Genomic DNA, 21,659 nt, shown 5'->3' with positions numbered 1-21,659 from the left:
TCCAGGAAACGGGCGTAGGTCGACAAAAGGCAGGCAGCAGAGAATCACACACACGATAAACAGTCCGGTTGGCAACGTAAAGGCAGTCCGAGGAATAAACGCTTAGGATTGATAGCATGACTAACAAAACTTCGCGGGGAACAAGTCAACATAGCGTGCCATAAATGGCCGATCTAAAGGAAGCGAACCGGGAGACCCGGAACCGGAAGGGAGAGTCCCAGGTACGGAATTATGGGTAATGGAGTCTGTTAAAAGTCCGGTGAGAGTTCCCGCTGGCGGGGGTTGGAGGGAGCCACAGAGACCGCGTTGGTGACACAGCCATTGACCACAAAACTAAATCACGGTCAATCTCAAAAACGGCTCGTTTGTCGTAATTATGCTTTTAGATATAAGTTTGTCTCGTTTACAGTAAAAAAAAAACAGCCCAGGTTACATTTTGGCAATAGTTATCCTTTAAAGAATCCTGAAAAAAGATACTCAACTTTTAAAAAATGATCATAGTAATAATAAAAATATTTATTAAGCAGCAAATCAGCATATTAGAATGATTTCTGAAGGATCATGTGACACTGAAGACTGGAGTAATGATGCTGAAAATTCAGCTTTGATAACAGAAATTACATTTTAAAATATATTTAAATAGAAAGCAGTTATTTTAACTAGTAAAAGCATTTCACAGTTTTACTGTTATTGCTGTACTTCGGATCAAATAAACATTAAAAACAGTCCAGAAACTTTTGACTGGTAGTGTAAATCTCATGCTGAATGATGATGGAACATTGTTTCACCCATATTTTTTGACATATTTTGAAACTTTACTTAATTTAATATGCTTTCTATGTATATAAACATTTTTTTATTTTTTTATTTGATGCAGTGGAAAATGGGAAGTCTCGTCTTGAACCCCTATACGTCCTTTATGGAATATTTCTCTGAATTGTTTTAGTGGAATGTTCAAGAATTTTTAAATGTTACAGCTTGTTTTAGAATGTTCAGAGAACATTCAAAAGTAACATTCTCACAATGTTTACAAAATTATAAAATGGAATGTTAGAGTCACATTTCTTTTCTCTGACTTATGGTTTTGAAATCACATGAGGGTAAGTAAGCAAATGATGACAATACGATTTTAATTTGTGGATATGTGAACTACTGAGAAACATGAGTACTGGTGAACACTCACTCGTGCAGCAGGGGTCTGACCACAGTGCTTCCGTGAACGTGGGCTTCGTACATCAATGTGTACAAATACGGCAGGAGGGTATAGCGAATGTTCAACACATTACGAGACATAGCAGCAAACTCGTGTCCCCAGGCCACGGGATCCTGTCTCTGTCAAAGATCACAAAAAATCATCACATTACAGTCACACTACTACTGCTAAATAGTACAGCAGGATATGTCATGTCTTACACTAACTCAAACATACCAAGTTCAATCTGCATCAAACTTCATATGTTTGATAAAGGTGCTGGCCTGAACACATCTACATGCTAATAATCAGTTATAGGCATAGCGCCCACCAGCTGGCAGCAGGAAGTTAGGCACATGTAAATGACTTTTACATACTTCTCCTATATTTACTATATTAAAAGCATACTGCCCACCGTTCGTTGTTTTCCTAAAGCCACCGGTCGGTGGTGAGCCCGGGTGCGAGGGCCCTTTCATCGCTGCTTGCAGCTTTAATATTAATATTACTTTTATAATATTAGTTTTTCCAAGTAACTAATAAAGTAACGCATTACTTTTTATTGACAAGAAAATAGTTAATTTTTTAAATAAGTAACACCAGTTACTTTTTCCCCCATTTATTGATTAAAAGCTCTCCTGTCCCCATGTTGAGAGAAATTGTGAGTAAGATGTTACTTTAGTTCTAGAATAAATGTGAACATGCAAAAAAAAAATCTCACTCACTAAAACAAATAGATACAGTATTCCTCAAAATGAATAAAAACAATGAAATTCAATGCAAACCTGCAATGATTAAATATGTTAAATAATACAAATATCTTTTATGTATTTAATCCCATTTAATTAACTGATGTCTTTGCTGCTGACCTTTGATGATCCAATTCATCCATACTAATAGGCAAAAATTACTCAAGATAATCTAACATTGTTTTCCTTTTTATTGCTGAAGAGTTGACATTTGACATGACTTTTTATATTAAAAACAAACAAGCAAGCCCTGCCCAGATTTGAAAAGTAACGCAAAAGTAATGTAACGCATTACTTTCCATAAAAAGTAACTAAGTAACGTAATTAGTTACATTTTTAGGGAGTAACTCAATATTGTAATGCATTACTTTTAAAAGTAACTCTGTGTATTGGATACAGTTAATATCAATATTTCATTAACTGTTTCTATTATCTTAATAACTAATTAATTTATGATCCAGCTGCAAATAGATAAATTCGGAAAAACACCACGTCCTGCATTATGCATTGTGACACCCTGGGAATAAATACTAAACTATATTTCATATTTTCACGATCCAAATTCGCACAGCTGTGTCCCGCTGAATCCAGACGTATCTGTACACCACATTTAGCATCTGTGCCTGTGTGTGTGTTTGTGTGTGTGTGTGTGTGTGTGTGTACAGGCTGAATGTTAATTGTCTGCCCCGTCTCTGGCCTGTATGTGGGTCTGGCGCTCACACTGACTGCTGTTAAGAGCGGTGGGTGTGAGTTAATGTGCTCACAGATATAAAGGTGAACTATATCTGATAATTATTTCTCAAGTGCCACACGTTCACAGGTCTGGCCGCTAATGTGTGCGCGTTAACACTTAAACATGAACTAAACACTTTATGAAGTGAGAACTCCTCACAGTTTCTGTATGTTATGCTGTAAATGTCCTTGAAACAAGCTGCATATGCAAAACTGTGTTACTGTATTAGGGGCCAAGCACCGAATGTGCGTAGGCACCTATTGTATCCGTTGGCGTTCTTATTCTTCTTCTTCCGTTTCTTCCGCCGCAAGTCTATGGCAGTCCATAGAACCGCTTGCGGGAAAGTTGTATAATTTTGCACACTGATAGAGGACAGTCCCAACATTAACCATATAGCAAAATTGATGTCTCTAACTCAAACTCTCTAGCGCCACCACTTGTCCAAAATTTCACTTTCTTTTTGCTAATAACTTTTGAACTGTAAGCCACAAAATCTAAATTCTTTTTTTTCCTCTGAATCCTTGGGTCATGCCGAGTCGAATGAACACCAAAATTCAAAAATCCTAAGGTTTAGGATTTTTTCTATAATTGTTTGTAAAACCTACTTTTTCGAACTCGTCCTAGACGGTTTGTCTGATTGTCACCAAAATTGGCTCAGATCATCTTCAGACCATGCTGGCAAAAAGTTATGGAATTCAAGTTGATTGGACAAACCGTTCTCGAATAACGTGCTAATTAATTCTACGAAAAGCGTGCAAAAATGAATGTGAGGCCATATCTGTCACGTGAGATAAGGGAGGTCTGGGTCCAAATGCAGGGAAAGGATTTTTTAATGAGACAAATAACAAAATAAACAAACAAAAAGGCCAACACGGCACAACTTAAACATAAACTCAAATACTAAATAACAAAACCAGAGCCAGGATACAGGAACGTAGAGCAGACGGAGAGTTGACAGAAGACATAAGACAATGCAGACCTGAAAACGGAATGAAGTGTGAGTGTTCTTATACAGAGTCCAGATAGTGAACAGCTGTGTGTGAATCAGTGGTAATGACAAAACAGACGTGATGAATCAGAGTGCAGTGCAAACAGCGACCTCAGGTGGCTGAGGGAAAACCCACAGCCCCGATCATGACAGTACCCCCTCTCTAGGGAACGGCTACCAGACGTTCCCAAAACAAAATTTCTGGAGGGAGGAGGAACGGTGGAAGGTGCATAAGGGGGAGGGATGGCGGGCCAGGCCCGTGCAGCGGAGGGACGTGAGCGGACACCGCCGCCAGAGGAACGTGAGCTGGCCTCGCCGCCAGTGGAACGTGAGCTGGCCTCGCCGCCAGTGGAACGTGAGCTGGCCTCGCCGCCAGTGGAACGTGAGCTGGCCTAGCTGCCAGAGGAACGTCAGCGGACGCCGCCAGAGGAACGTCAGCGGTCACCGCCGCGTCCGGCACAGAGAGCGCGGTCACCGCCGCGTCAGGAACAGAGAGAGCGGTCACCGCCGCGTCCGGCACAGAGAGAGCGGTCACCGCCGCGTCCGGCACAGAGAGAGCGGTCACCGCCGCGTCAGGAACAGAGAGAGCGGTCACCGCCGCGTCAGGAACAGAGAGAGCGGTCACCGCCGCGTCCGGAACAGAGAGCGCGGTCACCGCCGCTTCCGGAACAGAGAGCGCGGTCGTCTCCACCCCCACCGCAAAGCAGGGGCGCTTCCGCATAGCCTCGGCGATACCAGCATTCACCGCCGCGTCCGGCACAGAGAGAGCGGTCAACGCCGCGTCAGGAGCAGAGAGAGCGGTCAACGCCGCGTCAGGAGCAGAGAGAGCGGTCAACGCCGCGTCAGGAGCAGAGAGAGCGGTCACCGCTGCGTCCGGAACAGAGAGAGCGGTCACCGCCGCGTCAGGAGCAGAGAGAGCGGTCACCGCCGCGTCCGGAGCAGAGAGAGCGGTCACCGCCGCGTCCGGAGCAGAGAGAGCGGTCACCGCCGCGTCCGTAGCAGAGAGCGCGGTCACCGCCGCGTCCGGAGCAGAGAGCGCGGTCACCGCCGCGTCAGGAGCAGAGAGAGCGGTCACCGCCGCGTCCGGAGCAGAGAGAGCGGTCACCGCCGCGTCCGGAGCAGAGAGAGCGGTCACCGCCGCGTCCGGAGCAGAGAGAGCGGTCACCGCCGCGTCCGTAGCAGAGAGCGCGGTCACCGCCGCGTCCGGAACAGAGAGCGCGGTCACCGCCGCGTCCGGAACAGAGAGCGCGGTCACCGCCGCGTCCGGAACAGAGAGAGCGGTCACCGCCGCGTCCGGCACAGAGAGAGCGGTCACCGCCGCGTCCGGCACAGAGAGCGCGGTCACCGCCGCGTCCGGCACAGAGAGCGCGGTCACCGCCGCGTCAGGAACAGAGAGAGCGGTCACCGCCGTGTCCGGCACAGAGAGAGCGGTCACCGCCGCGTCCGGCACAGAGAGAGCGGTCACCGCCGCGTCAGGAACAGAGAGAGCGGTCACCGCCGCGTCAGGAACAGAGAGAGCGGTCACCGCCGCGTCCGGAACAGAGAGCGCGGTCACCGCCGCTTCCGGAACAGAGAGCGCGGTCGTCTCCACCCCCACCGCAAAGCAGGGGCGCTTCCGCATAGCCTCGGCGATACCAGCATCCACCGCCAGGCAGGCGTAGATGTACTCGAACCTTGCGGCCGACGCCGCCTCGAAAGACATCCCCTCTGTCTTGGGAGCAGAGGGAATGGTCGCCGCCCCCAAGCGGGGGAATGCCGCCTCAAAAAAAATTTCCTCCCCGCTGGACCCATTTGTGAGGTCTGCATTCTGTCACGTGAGATAAGGGAGGTCTGGGTCCAAATGCAGGGAAAGGATTTTTTAATGAGACAAATAACAAAATAAACAAACAAAAAGGCCAACACGGCACAACTTAAACATAAACTCAAATACTAAATAACAAAACCAGAGCCAGGATACAGGAACGTAGAGCAGACGGAGAGTTGACAGAAGACATAAGACAATGCAGACCTGAAAACGGAATGAAGTGTGAGTGTTCTTATACAGAGTCCAGATAGTGAACAGCTGTGTGTGAATCAGTGGTAATGACAAAACAGACGTGATGAATCAGAGTGCAGTGCAAACAGCGACCTCAGGTGGCTGAGGGAAAACCCACAGCCCCGATCATGACAATATCTCCGCAACGCTTTGTCATATTGAGACCAAACTTGGTGTGTGTTATAACCAAGCGTGCCGTAGGTGTCCTGAAAAGTGAAGCCAAAAGTTTTCGATCGCCCCCCGGTGGCTGGCTGCAGTATAGGTCATAAACCCCGCCCTCCCCATGTAATCTAATGGGACGTGAGCCAAACTAAATAATCGAATTACACGGCAAATAATTTTTTTCCAAAGGTGATTTCCATCGTGTGAGGTAGTTCTTATAATGCTGATTCATGCTCAGGTGTTCGTTTTTCTAAAAAGTTTGCTTTTAAGTAGTTATTTGATGCTATAAAAATGGGGTGTGGTGTCATGATTGTGATCGTGCGATTGGGTCTGCGAGAGTTTGGGCGGGACTTTGACACCGCGGCTCCGCCTCACGACACTACTGCGCATGCTCTGGCTCCAAACGAACCTCTACTGCGCATGCTCTGGCTCCAAATGACGTAACTTCCCCCAAGATGGTAGCGGCCATATTGAGCTGTTTTGGCTTCACTTTTCTATAGTGGAAAGAAGCAGAAACGCGTTGTCCATCTTTTTTACAGTCTATGGTTATAACAAGCATGACCTGAGGCTACCTGCAGTGTTTCGTCACAGTGCCACCTAGTGGTCAGGAGATATGAAAAATGGCTATTTTTGCTTACAACTTCTCAGTGCTTTGCCAAAAAATCTCAAAGCTCATCCCGTTAGATTCGGAGGAGCATGCCGAGTCGAACCATATCCAATTTTCCCATGTCAGCCATTTTGAATTTAGCTTTAAAATGCTGTATCTTGAGAACGGATTAGCGTATCGTTTCAACATTAATTACAAAAATGTTCGGAACTATGCCCTGAATGTACATAAAAAGTTTGGGGCCAGCGCCACCTTGTGGTCCAAAGTTATACCGAAATTTCGAAAAATGCTAATAACTTATGTGAAAAATGGCTTATTGTAATGAAATTGTCCGCCATTTTGATGAATGTAGAAAACCTACTTTTTCGAACTCCTCCTAGACCATTTGTTGGATTTTCACCAAATTTGACTCGGATCATCTTCAGACTGTGAGGTGGTAATGCCACATACCAAACAGCTTCAGATGCGCTTTGGCATCTTTCCAGCAAATTCGTTGATGCGCTAAATGAAAACGGTTTCGAATATCGACACGAAATCCTTGACTTTTTGTCAGCATGGTCTGACGATGAAAATCCGACAAACGTTCTAGGAGGAGTTTGAAAAAGTAGGTTTTCTATATTCATCAAAATAGTTTAAATAATAAACTATAAATTTAAATTTTTTAAATGACAAAACAATAGTTACTAAAACATTTTTTAGAAATTTTAAAAATATTATAATTTTTTTTCAGAAATACCTGTATTATCTGAATAATTGATTCATTTGATTCATTTAATATATTTATTTATTTATTTATTTATTTTTTTTTGGGGGGGGGGGGGGGGGGGGTTAATAAAACTCCATTATGCTGAGTTGAATTTGTTCAAAACTCTAACCTCCTGTATTAAATAATAATAATTCTCAAACATACTGAATACTGAAGGTTTATATTGTTCTTGCCTTTCTGACCTCTAGAAACTTTAGTATTGCCCCTTCTCTCACTCACAGAGTGAAAACTCCTTCTCCTAATGTAATGGGAAAAGCTAATATCTCTGTGTTAAAGTGTTTGAATGAACTAGACCTTCCTCCAGTTAGAGCCAAATACTGCTCACAGACAAAAAGCCAAATCTTTCCAAATGTACTGCCCTCTGACTCCATTAGCATGTGACTTAGAGTGATGGAGAGACGGACCAACTTGGAAACCCTGGCAGGAGTGTAAGAATTATGAGCTGCGATGCATAAGCCTGTTAACTCTCTCTCTCTGGCAGCTGGCATCAGCGGGAACTTTTGCACTGGCAAATGACTTTGCCAGATATTAGGGGCAAATAAGGTGGTCTTTCTGAACTTCTTTCCGTGTCTGTTCATCAGTCGTTAACCTCCCACCAGCTTGTTTGGCTAAATTGAACCCACTTTCTACTGAGCTGGGCACTTCTAATATTAGGCAATTTCCTGCGAAAGAAATATTTCATATGCATTTTACTTCTTAGGTCAATTTATCTTGTTTTACACATATTTAAATGAGTTTACAACTGAGAAACACAAATATATGTTTTAAGAAAATTGTGAAAAATAGATCTAAATAGGAAGATTAAAAGTTATATGTAAATTATTTATTTCAATTCATGTATTTGATTTCATTATTTTACTAGAACCCTACTTTCATTATTTAAACATTAAAAAAGTGCTGCTTTGTGACAATATTAATTATGAAAAATGCTACACAAATACATTTAACTAAAAATGATTTTATAATACTAATATTAAATTTTAAATTTGACATAAAGTAAACTTTTTCCTGATTATTTATTTATTAATACATTTACTATTTTATTTTATTTTATGTTAATTTATTTTATTTTAGAGGGGAAAAAGCACAAATGTAAAATATTTGGGACCAGGGTTGTTAAACTAAAACTCAAACTATAATTATTAATATTAAAAAATGTTGGTTGATTGAAATAATTTTTTGGATGAATCTGAAATATCAAGATGGAAAGTTTTATGGTAATTATTTATTTTAAATAATTTATTTGATTTTATTATTTTACCAGAACCCTACTTTCATTGTTTGGACATTTAAAAATACTGCTTTGTGACAATATTGATTATGAAAAGTGCTATACAAATAAATTAGAATTTAACTGAAAAAAGTTTTTTTATATAACAACAACAACAATAAAAATAATTTCTGATTAATTTAATTTAATTTGTGAGGAAAATAGCACAAATGTTAAATATTTGGGACCAGGGTTGTTAAATTAAAATTTAAAAAACGAACTAACAAAAAAAAAAAAAACATCTTCTTTCTTTCTTTCTTTCTTTCTTTCTTTCTTTTTTGTTAATTGAAACAAAATAAACATTAACTGAAAAAAAATATTTTTAATAAAAATTTAAATTTAATTTAAATTTAATTTAGAATTAAATTCAACTTGATGTACTAAAATAACTACAACTAACGCTAAATTAATTTATAAAAATTAATTTAATTAATAAATAAATGTAATATAAATTTAATTCAACTTGATGTACTAAAATAACTACAACTAACACTAAATTAATTCATAAAATTAATAAAAACTATACAGAGCCATAAACCATGGTTTTCTACGGGGTGCTAGTCAGAGCATGTGTTATTTGACAAAATTTGAAAATAAACATTAGTTTCCTGCAAATTAAATACTCTGAATGCATAAAAGTGAAGTTATTCAAAGGCAAAGGATGGAGGGCATCCAAGTACTCTGTATGGTTAGAAGTACACTTTTAGAAGTACACTACCATATAGATGACGCAAAACCCCCGTTCTGATTCCATGAAGTGTCTCTCTGTCTCTTATTCACTATCCGACATGTCTTTCTCTCTATCACTTAGTAATTCAGGCCACCTTGACGCCCTCCATCCTTTGCCGTTTGTCTCTGGATGACCTTCCATTTGCCTGCGTATAGCCACATTAAAGCTAATGACATCTTGGAGGGGTAATTACAGCACCAAGGGGACGTGCAGGGATAAACACGTCCGGGCGCAGGGGTAGAGGCGAGTTGAGGACAGTCTCTTATTGGAACTGTCATTGAGACACGTGGAGGGCACATCCACACCGGAGCAAGTGAATGACTCGGCAGAATACCAGCGGAAAATACGCTCGGCACTTTTGTTTTTTAATAAAGCCCTCTAAATTCCCTGCTCACTGTCAGTGCGTGTCGAATACCAGAATTAATACATATCATGCCATTTTAAAAGCGGTTTTGTTAGCAGTTTTTAATTCTGTGTTTTACTCTAGCTCGAATCCCAAAGGAATATGCACGTATAATATTGCACAAATGTTTTTTCTTTTGCTTTTTCGACACTTTTATTGACAGAGACAGCAAAATGATAGGGAGCGGATAGCAAATGCTGTGTCTCCAACCTCAATTTCTGTCATAATTTAGAACAAATCCTGAAGGATTGTAGTTGAAATTCTCATATGACTGCAACATAACACAAAGGAAAATCTTGATCTTTTAGTTCCCAATACACTGTTCCCAAAAGGACTATTACAATTACTAACAGGATAGAGGGCGGTTGTAGGATAGCAAAAGAAATGTGAAGAAAATCCTGCCGGCTTTTACAGTTCCTACAGCTTCTCTACAAATTTCCTTTAAACATTTACTAAAAAAGAAAAAAGAAAGAATTGGAAAAAATCAAATCAAATCAAATCAAATAATTTACAACTTTATTAGTTAATTAAAATCAGTTTAAATAGCATGAAAATAAATAAATAAATAAAGTTAATTTGAATAAAGCTAAATTAAATTTAAATTGTAAAATATTTAAGCAAACAAACAAAAGGACAAAATAAATAAATAAATATAATTTAAACAAACAAACAAACAAATACAGTTCATTTAAATAAAGTTACATTCAATTTTAAATTTAAAATACAAAAATGAACAGACAAATAAATAAATAAAGCTCATTTAAATAATGTTAAATTAAATTGAAATGCAATAAATATATAAATGTAATAAATAACAAATTAATTTATATTGTAAAATATTTAAGCAAAAAACAAATAAATGAATGGACAAAATAAATAAAATTTAAACCAAGCTCATTTAAATAGCTACATTGAATTGAATTTTTAAAATACTTAAGCAAACAAACAGAAATAATAAATAAATAAATAAATAAATAAATAAATAAAAAAGGTGATTTAAATAATGTTAATTAAATTGAAATGTAATATATAATATATAAATGTAATAAACAAATGTACATTTTAAAATACAAAAAAATAAAATGTATTTAAATAAAGTTAAATTAAATTGTAAATATTTAAGCAAACAAACAAACGGATATAATAAATACAATTTAAACAAACAAACAAATAAAGTTAATTTAAATAAAGTTATATTAAATTAAAATTGTAAAATACTTAAGCAAACAAATAAATAAATATGTTTTTTTAAATAATGTTAAATCAAATTTAAATAAAAAATATACGTATAAGTATACATATAAGTAAACAAAATAAAATAAAGTTACATTTAAAATTAAATTATATTTTTTTAAATATTTAGCAAACAACAAACAAACACACATAATAAATACAATTTAAACAAAGTTCCTTTCTATAAACTTAAATAAAAAAAAAAGTAAAATATATAAAAACAAACACATATATAGCAAACAAACAAATGGATGGACATAAATAAATATTTAAGTTAAATTTAAACAAATATTTAAACAAACAAATCAATGGATTTAAAGATAATCAATTTAAACTGAAATATTTAAACAAATACTTTAACTTTAAAAAACTAAAAAAACTAAAAAACATTTAAACTGAAGTTAATTCAAATTTAAAAAAAGCTAAATTAAATATAAACGTTAAATCAATCAATCAATCAATCAATCAATCAATCAATCATTCTACTCCCAACAGGACTCAGATAAAATATATATATATATATATATATAAAGATCCACATGAAATTTCTATTTATTCAGTAGAATGTTATTTGATTCCCATTAGGTTTATTTATTCATTTTGACAGATAATTTAAATCCAGTGCTTTAGCACCTGAGCAACAGGATGCTATAGGACATTCAGTGCACACTCCTTTGGCATTTCTAGGCTACATTCCCACTCCAAATTCTATTTCTGTTTTTTCATCCTTCGTTTAATCACCCATTTAGCAAAGGCGTTTGTAAATGATCAAGGCCCAGAAGGGTTCTGGATAACTTTGAGCTTTTAATTACACTCCCAAATGTATCTGTTAGCAACAAAGCTGCCACGTCCACTCACTGAAGAATTTCCCCCACGCCATATCGATCCCACTCACTCCCTAGGCTTATTGGATTTTTGTGACAGGTCCCAGCACTTGCAAAGGTCACATTTTAAACAAGTGCCAGAGTGAATACCTGACAGCCCACCTGTCTACGGATGCCAGATATTAGTCAGAGCACGCGCGGGAGGCCCTTTTCAATTGCCACCGTGCGTTTTGGGCCGTCGTGATGAACTACTGTCTGTCTCAGTGATTCACAGATCATTTTCATACTCTCTCAGGGCGTCACACGGACAAGCGCTCATGTAGGAAGTTGTCATGGCTGTCGGTACGGCGACATTATCTTGTTTCACCCTCTGTTTTGACGCCTGTCACTCACTGTCACTGATTATCAGGCTTAACACCAAATAAGGCTCAATTAAGGCCCGTTTCACACTGTTTGCTCAACAATGGCCCCACATGTCCACTGTCACACGCCCATCAATTTTCTGTCAGACCAGATTTCTAGAGCATCATTAAGCTTAATACAACCAAAATTGATTGGTGCAATTATTAAAAACCAAAGGATGTTATAGACGCTTTAAATTATGAAAATTAAGAATTGATGTATTCATTTATTTATAGGCATAATGATATATAATTAGAGAATTTTTTATGTAAATATAAGTATTGTAATTAATATCATAAAAGTTGCACTGTAAAATATTATTATTATTATTATTATTATTATTATTATCTCTCATTTAAATGCTAATTTCTGTATTTTACAATATTAATATTTCTTATTTGTTTGTACAATAATAATAATAATAAAATTAATATTTATTTATTTATTTACAAGCATAATGATATATAGTCATAGAACTTCTGATATAAATATCAGTATTGTAATTAATATCAAGTTAAAAGTTGCACTGTAAAATAATACTGCTAATAATATTAATAATAATACATATTTATGATATTAATTACGATGTTAATATTTACATAACAACAATACTCAATTATGATTATTATAATTTTTCTTAACTTAATTTTACAGCAAAATATTATTAGTAGTAATATTTCTTATTTCGTTTCATTTTTTTGTAACAATAAGAATAAGAATAGCAAAAATTATTATTATAATTTTATCTCATTTAAATACTAATTTCTGTATTTTACAAAATTAATATTTTTTATTTAGTTGTAAAATAGCAACAAAATAATAATAATAATAATAATAATAATAATAATAATTATTATTATTATTATTTAAATTATTTATTTATTTGTTTGTTTATTTACAGGCATACTGATATATAATCCCTATTTTTTGCCATATTGTGCACCCCTACAAATATTACAATAGTAACATTTCTTATTTAGTTTGTTATTTTTGATTAGTAATACAGTAATATTATTATTTTCTCTCATTTAAATAATAATTTTGTATTTTACAATAGTAATATTTCTTATTTAGCTTAATATGTAATAATAATAATATTTATTTATTTTTATTTCATAGCCATACTGATATTTAATCCCTTTTTTTGTTTAATACATTTTTTTTTTTTCATATTGTGCACTCCTCAAAGTTGGACTTTTTTAAATCACATTTTGCAATGAAATTTACTGATTTTATTGAATGAATAAAATAAAATAAAATAAAATAAAATAAAATAAAATAAAATAAAATAAAATATGGGCAGCCCTACAAATATCTCAAAATCCCTATTTTTAGATCCAAAAACTATAATAACGTGATGAAAAACACAGGAGCTTTTAAAGGGAAAAAAGCTCTGACACAATGCTTAACACTGGTCCAAAAATCTTAAATCTGTCTTATATAAAAAGCTACTGCGTGAATAAAGCGTCTCGAAAGTGTTCTTACTGGCATGTTGATAGTGTTATGGTTTCTGGAGAAGGGATAGAAAGCTCCAAGCTGCATCCAACGAAGGCACATCTGGTATTGGGCAGTGTCAAAGAAGCCACAGATATCAGCACCGGTCTGAAATTCAAGCAGAACAGGAAGGATGAGAAGATAAAAGAGACATGGAGAGAAACACGAATACAGATCTCTGTAAAAACAGGGCCACAAGAGCCAACTCCAAAACATTAATAAATAAACTCCAGAGTCAGTGTAATGGCTGCATGCTAGTGTAATGCACCCAATTGGACTAAAAACATTGTTTGATAGGAAATAAAGCACAAATGAAAAATCAATAGCAAGTGCTGCGGCAGGACGAGAGAGCCACTTACGTAAGGGATGCCAAATATGCTGAACTCCATCATGCCTGAAAGACAGAGAGAGGGAGTTTGGTTTTCATGTATACAGATATTCATTAAACATTCACAACATTTTAACTAAAATTCACTAAGTTTTAATGTTCCTATTTAGTATATAATACCACTCAAAAGTTTTGGGTTAGTAGGATTCCTTAATGTTTTTTGAAATAAGCCTCTTATGCTCACCAAGGCTGTATTTATTTTATTAAAAACTGAATAAATGTGAAATAATATTACAATTTTAAATAACTGATTTGTATTTGAATATATTTTAAAATGTCAGTTATTTCAGCAATGAAATGCTGAATTTTCAGCATCCTTACTCCAGTCTTCAGTGTCACATGATCCTTCATAAAATAATCTAATATGCTGATTTGTTGCGTAAGACACATTATATTTAATATTATAAGTTCAAAAGAACAGCATCTATTTAGTATTTTTTGTAATAATGTAAATGTCTTTACTGTCAATTTTGATCGATTTAATGCATTCTTGATGAATTAATGTATTGACTTTTTACGTTTTAATGCCTCGGACCAATCCATTAAATTCTCATTGCAAAACTTTCAATGACATCATTTAGTATACAACACAATATCAAAAGTTTTGGATTAGAAGGATTCTTAAATGTTATTGAAATACAGCTCTTATTTCTCACCAAGGCTGTATTTATTTTATTAACTGAATAAACATAAAATATTATTACAATTTAAACTGACTGATTTCTATTTGAATATATTTTAAAATGTAATTTATTTTGGTGATGGTAAGCTGATTGGCCTCTGACCAATCCATTAAATTCTCATAGCAAAACTTTCATTAAAAATAACTGACTTTTAATGATAACATTTAGTATTTAACACAATATCAAAAGTTTTGGATTAGTAAGATTCCTTAATGTTTTTGAAATAAGTCTCTTATGCTCACCAAGGCTGTATTTATTTTATTAAAAATACAGTAAAAACAGAATAAATGTGAAATATTATTACAATTTAAAATTACTGATTTCTATTCAAATACATTTTAAAATACAATTGATTTCAGTGATACAAAGCTGAATTTTCAGCATCATTACTCTAGTCCTTCAGAAATCAATCTAAGATGCTGATTTGCTGCTCAAGAAACATTTCTGATTATTGTTAATGTTGTGCTGCCTAACATTTTTGTGGAAACCACAATACGTTTATTTTTCCAGATTATTCTTCAATGAACAGAAAGTTTAAAAGAACAGTATTTATTTGAAATAGAATATTTTTGCAACATTATAAATGCCTTTACTGTCACCTTTGATCGATTTAATGCATCCTTTTTTGAATTAAAGTATTGATTTCTTTCAAAAATTGCTTATCTTTCCAAGTATCCACATACCTACGATGGACTTCAGAAGTTGGTTCCAGGCGGAGTAGTTGTCTCCCAGCCAATGTCCTGCCCAGCGTCCACTAGATGGGTATGTTGAACGGGTAACTATGACACCTCTCTTTCCAGTGGTACTAAGCAAAGCACTGTGAAATGCACAGGAATTAAAACTCATTCCAGAAAAAAATAGAAATAACATAGCAGTCAATACGGAGGGACAGAAAACTCACTCATGAGTAGGTTTGGTGTGAGACCAGCCGTATAAGTTGTGGACATCATAATGCTTGACACGTGTGCCATCGGCAAGGATCTGCTCACTGTTCATACATAAAGTCTTATGCTTCAGACCTCTATGCATAGACTCCAGTGCTGGGAAAAGTCACACACACATACAGTTTAATTTAGGATGGTAAGTGCAAAATGCAAGTGTAAATGTTGACCATTGTGCACTCAAAAGAACTAACGGGGCATGTATGGAGGATCTTCCAATTCTGGATTCCCTAGGCACTTTTCTCCAACGGTTCCATGCACGAAATTGGCCGGCTCATTCATGTCCTTCAGAAAGTGAAACACAATTGACAAGGTTATCATTCAAAGAATGCAAATAAGAAAACAGTGACCGTATGCAAACGAGTGCAGAAATGGGGCGTAATGTAGGACGTCTTCCAGAATCAACCTCTTTGTTGTGATTTTAACAACATTCTTATGAAAATATAATTTTCTTCTGATTTTGAGATATTTAATGGTTACGGTTAGAGCTAGATGTGTCGTTTTACAAGAAAAAAATGATGTGTAATGGCACAGCTGTCCTTTTACCATTTTAATTCATATATTGCTTTACTATTTCATTACAAACATGAAAAATGACAAATAACAAAGCACTCACAATCCAAAGTCCGTCAAACTTCATGGTGTTGTTGTAAAAGTATTCAATCTGCTCTCCCCACCACTCTGCTGTACTCTTCTTGAAGAAATCAGGGAATGCTGCAAAAGCTCTGAACAGCTGAAAGTTTAAATAAAACAAACATTTTTAGAACTGCTACAGGTTTGACAAAGGTCTTTAATATTCTCATCAGTTTTCTATCAGCTGTGACATATGTGACCCTGGACCACAAAACCAGTCATAAGGTTAAATTTGACAAAACTGAGATTTATACATCATATGAAAGCTCAATAAATAAGCTTTTTATTGATGTATGGTTTATTAGGATAGGACAATATTTGACTGAGATGCATCTATTTGAAATCAGAAATCTGAGGATGCAAAAAAATCAAAAAGACTGAGAAAATCACCTTTAAAGTTGTCCAAATTAGGTTCTTAATGCATATTACAAATCAAAAATTACATTTTGATATATTTAAAGTAGGAATTTTTCAAAAAATCTTCATGGAACATGAACTTTACTTAATTTCTTAATGATTTTTGGCATAAAAGAAAAATCAAAAATTTTGACCCATGCAATGTATTTTTGGCTATTGCTACAAATATACCCCAGCGACTTAAGACTGGTTTTGTGGTCCAGGGTCACATATGTGACCCTAGACCACAAAACCAGTCATAAGGTTAAATTTTACAAAACTGAGGTATATACATCATATTAAAGCTCAATAAATAAGCTTTCTATTGATGTATGGTTTGTTAGGATAGGACAATATTTGGACGAGATACATCTATTTGAAAATCTGGAATCTGAGGATGTAAATCAAAATACTGAGAAAATCACCTTTAAAGTTGTCCAAATTAAGTTCTTAACAATGCATATTACTAATCAAAAATTACATTTTGATAGGTTTACAGTAGGAATTTTACAAAAAATCTTTATGGAACATGATCTTTACTTAATTTCCTACTGATTTTTGACATAAAAGAAAAATCAATAATTTTGACCCATACTATGTATTTTTGGCTATTGCTACAAATATACCCCAGCGACTTAAGACTGGTTTTGTGGTCCAGGGTCACATATAAATCTGCATGTTTTAATTCAAGGACTTTTTTTTTACCTTTATAGAGGGCATTTTCCCGCTAACTTCATTAATACTTCATCTTTCATTTCAAATTCTTACATTTGATCTATAAATTCTATTACAATAATATGCATATTGGTATCTATACGTTATCAAATTAAATAATGTACACTGTAAAAAAATACAACTGAATCAATAATGTTATGAGTAAAGAAATTATAGGGGGGAAATAATACTTTTAAACAAAATTAAAATGGCAGTAGGTGATGGCAAATGTCTAATGAGTGAGTTGTTCAACGGTTCGTTCAAACGAATGATTTATCAGATGTTTGTGCGTGCGATAATGAAACTTTGACTCAACCGATTTGTTCAAAACAATGAATTATTCAGCAATGAATCAGCTGGTTGCTGTGAGATGCGCTGTAGTTTTGCTGTCTTTCTTTGAAATTATTTTTGCTGCTGAAATGGAACAAAAGCAGTCTGCAATACTGCGCCTAAAATGTAAGTACTTTCTCTTTGAACTATTGAACAGTTGTGATGGTGAAAACGTGATGTTGCTTAACTAACTGTATTTTAAATAGAAAAACTTTCCATCTTCTGAATTTTTACCTCATCATGCCGAGTTTCTCTGTGTTGCGTGTTTCGATTTCTCTTGGAGAGGCTGCGTGAGCCTCGCCTCAGCAGCGCAACCTAATACCGTCAGTGCATGCATTATATACAGTAGCTATATCCACTATTCGCCACTTAGGCTACTCTAAATCAGTGGTGTAGTGGTCCCTGGAGATGTTGGTATACGCCCAAGTACACACTGAAAAGAATAACTTACTGACATCTGGACATGATTTCCCACAATCTCTGTAGAGCCGCTTTAAACTTACTATTTGAACGCATTCGTTTACTTATTTTTGGACTGAAAAGTTTACAGGGGTTCACTGGTTTAAAGATACCATTTTAGGTATTGTCTTCGTTGTAATATACTGATTCAAATTAGTAATCAATAATCAAATGTGACCCTGGACCACAAAACCAGTCTTAAGTCGCTGGGGAATATTTGTAGCAATAGCCAAAAATACATTGTATGGTCAAAATTTTTGATTTTTGTTTTATGCCAAAAATCATTAAGAAATTAAGTAAAGTTCATGTTCCATGAAGATTTTTTGTAAAATTCCTACTGTAAATATATCAAAATGTAATTTTTGATTTGTAATATGCATTGTTAAGAACCTAATTTGGACAACTTTAAAGGTGATTTTCTCAGTATTTGTGATTTTTTTGCATCCTCAGATTTCTGATTTCAAATAGATGTATCTCGAACAAATATTGTCCTATCATAACAAATCATACATCAATAGAAAGCTTATTTATTGAGCTTTCATATGATGTATAAATCTCAGTTTTGTCAAATTTAACCTTATGACTGGTTTTGTGGTCCAGGGTCACAAATATCATTTTACCAGTCTGGACGCATCAGGCGCAAACATTGAACATATTCCAAAGAAAGTCGGCCAGTGTCTTTACTGGGTGTTCTTAGCGAATATTTGCATTTATTTCCATGCAAATGAATTGGCTATTAATGTGGCGGAGTGTCGTGATTTTGGTTTGCGTTTTGGTGATTACCTAGTTATATTTGGTTATTGATCTGGTTGGGCTACTTGTGTAGCGTTAATGAAGTCTTAACTGCAATCTATGTGCTGGGCCTCAGCCCCAAACGGCCCCGGCCCAATTTAAACCCTGGTTATATAGAACTATTATGTTCTCATTGGCTGATGGTGTGTCTTCTACATGCTGATAGACTCATATAATAGGGAGCGATATAGTATGTGTTATCGGCTGCTCATGTGTTTTCTACATGCTGATTTGTTGATAGTATCTATGATATCACAATCATCTCTCTTGATTGCATTTGCAATTATTTCAGTATGAATAGACTTGGATAGGGGGAACCAAAGAAAAGATGTCTCATTCTCAGATTAACAAGGGATAGAAAGAGAAAATGAATGATTTATTGAGAATGATAGTGAAGTCAGAGAGTCAGATACCTCTACTTGAGTATCCCAGTCCAAAGAATTGTCCACAGTGACATTAGGATAGTCAGGCCAGACCTATGACAGACAGAAACAACAGCAAACATCAGCAAACAAATCAAGCTTTAATGGTTTTATTGTGTGAATAATTCATTTAGTGTTTTCAGTATCGCTCATTTTTCATCCTCTTAGTCTTTTGTGAAATCCCTTCAACTAAAGATGTTTCAGATGAAGTTTGTTAAAGGTGCAGTATGTAATATTGACTGCTAGCAGTTCAAACGGGTATTGCAGTCTAAATTCAAAATATTGGAGAGAGTTTTTTCTCTCGCACCCTTCCTCCTCAGACTCGGTGCTCACATGGGTTGCCAGATTGAGAACATGCAACAAGAAAGAGCACAATTGACAATGGAATTCAATGAGCCTTACACTGTAAGTTGATGAGTTGAATTATCCACATTTTAATATTGCTCTGGTCATAGAGCTTTTTAGATAGTCGCAGAGGCTTTTTAGGTCAGGTGGAATCTGTAATCTATTAGCCAGTTCATTAATTGGCTTCCATGGCTGCAATAGTTTTTTTTTTTTTTGCTAACTGGCAACCGGGGTGTTGAAATTCTATTGGGTAGATTGGCAGTGGGCGGAGTCACACAGAGAAAACTAAAAAATCCAATTGGAAAATTCTAATTTAGAACTTGTGTAATGCAGCTTAAAACAATCATAATTTTTGGAGGGAACACAGTATTAGCAATGTATTTGATAAATGCAATGCTTTTTTGTGGTATCATTTGGTTTGTTTTACTATAAAACATTCATCCTGTTTGAAACTTATGGAAATTGGTATGATAATATAACATTTATCTCAGCTAACTGTCAAACCCTCACTGAGCAATGGAAAACTTGTATTTCTATGCGATCAGGCATAGATAATCGTGTAGATAATTGTATTATACTTTCTTAAATAGCAACACAAGCAAATCAAGTTACAAAGCTACAAAGGTACTGCAGGACACGAAGGATCTCAAACTTGTGCCGCAGAGCAGAGAAAAATATACTGTCAACAAAACTATAAAGCATTGACTCAGAATCAATATATGTTTCTCTTCCTCTTTGTGTTTGTCATACCTTTCCCCACACAATGTCATTGCTCAGCTCAGGAGGCCATTTGATGAAAACGTCTTTTTCAATCCCGGTATCAAATGCAGGGTAGGAGCCTTTTGTCTCATTGCCCGCTATCGCCGGGTCCTGAAGCACACAAACAAATAAAGCATGTAGTTCTGGTACAGAATACATTTCACTGCATGTTCCTGGCCAGAATAAGAACACCATACTGATGCCAGACTACATCGATCGCTCTGTTCTCATTACAGTGACCATTTCATGGAAACAACTTTGTTTTTCCCAGTAATTGAGAATAGTTCGTACCAGGATGAAGATGAAACGCATTCCCTCAGCTCTCATCTGGTCCACCAGAGCAGGCAGTCCTTTGAAATGCTTTTGGTCCAGCGTAAAGTCCATCTGCCTCTCCATATAGTCAATGTCTGCATATTGCACGTCCTTAAAGACATCAAAGGTCAAATATTATGATTATTAGACTTAAATGTAAAGCTCCAAGGTGACAGAGTAGCAAGTATGGCAAACTTTGAAATGCTTTGTATAGAATATATATATTTTTTGTGGCTAAAATATGTTGCAAACAGTGAAGCTTAATTAAATATATTTTTGAAATAGAAAATATTTAGTTTCAACCTTCATATACAAAAGTATGTTTCTAAATAGATTTTAGGGGTAAAAAATACATTTCGGCAGCTTACATTTATGTGGATGTAGATTTATAATTTATTAAATTTTCATATTTTTCAATGTTGCAGCATTTTTTGGAGCATTTTAATTTATGTTTCTTGCTGAAGTTTATTTTAATGTGTTGTGTTCGCATGTGTTAAAGAGAACAAATCAAGTTTTTCTTCAAATGTGACATTTTCTTGGACTGAAATACATAATTATTTATTTGTATAGCACTTTTCATACAAATCAAATCAAAAGAAAAATGTAAAAATAAAATTAGTACACAGAGGGAAAAAAGTATAAGCAAATATAAGCTAGTACATTAAAAAGAAGTCAAATAAAACATTAAAAAATTACAAACTTCACAAACTTAGAGGTCAAAATATATATATTTTTAAAAATGGCCAAAAATATATTTATGTAAATACATTTTAAAACATATTTTAGCAAATAGATTTTTGTATATATATATTACAAAAAAAAAAAAAAAAAAAAAAATATATTAGTAAAAATTATTTTATACTTTAGCAAATATTTTTTGGCCAATTTCTCTACATTTTG

General features: G+C 35.5%; 1 protein-coding gene across 1 annotated transcript in view; it reads right to left on the bottom strand.

Moving 5' to 3' along the window:
* LOC141345367 (sucrase-isomaltase, intestinal-like) overlaps window positions 1-21,659 on the bottom strand; it is an 83,924-nt gene that overhangs the window by 16,105 nt on the left and 46,160 nt on the right. Inside the window, exons 31-40 of the mRNA XM_073850224.1 lie at window positions 20,739-20,870; window positions 20,439-20,558; window positions 19,335-19,397; window positions 16,214-16,330; window positions 15,792-15,882; window positions 15,558-15,696; window positions 15,340-15,473; window positions 13,945-13,979; window positions 13,577-13,693; window positions 1,184-1,332 (exon numbers count right to left, since the gene is read on the bottom strand). Of these exons, the coding sequence (XP_073706325.1) occupies window positions 1,184-1,332; window positions 13,577-13,693; window positions 13,945-13,979; window positions 15,340-15,473; window positions 15,558-15,696; window positions 15,792-15,882; window positions 16,214-16,330; window positions 19,335-19,397; window positions 20,439-20,558; window positions 20,739-20,870 (1,097 nt within the window). The remainder of the gene's footprint in view (window positions 1-1,183; window positions 1,333-13,576; window positions 13,694-13,944; window positions 13,980-15,339; window positions 15,474-15,557; window positions 15,697-15,791; window positions 15,883-16,213; window positions 16,331-19,334; window positions 19,398-20,438; window positions 20,559-20,738; window positions 20,871-21,659) is intronic.

This window comes from Garra rufa, chromosome 11, assembly GCF_049309525.1.
Source record: "Garra rufa chromosome 11, GarRuf1.0, whole genome shotgun sequence".
Taxonomy (NCBI): Eukaryota; Metazoa; Chordata; class Actinopteri; order Cypriniformes; family Cyprinidae; genus Garra; species Garra rufa.
Note: the sequence above shows the minus strand (reverse complement) of the source record. Positions and strands in the feature narration are given on the sequence as shown.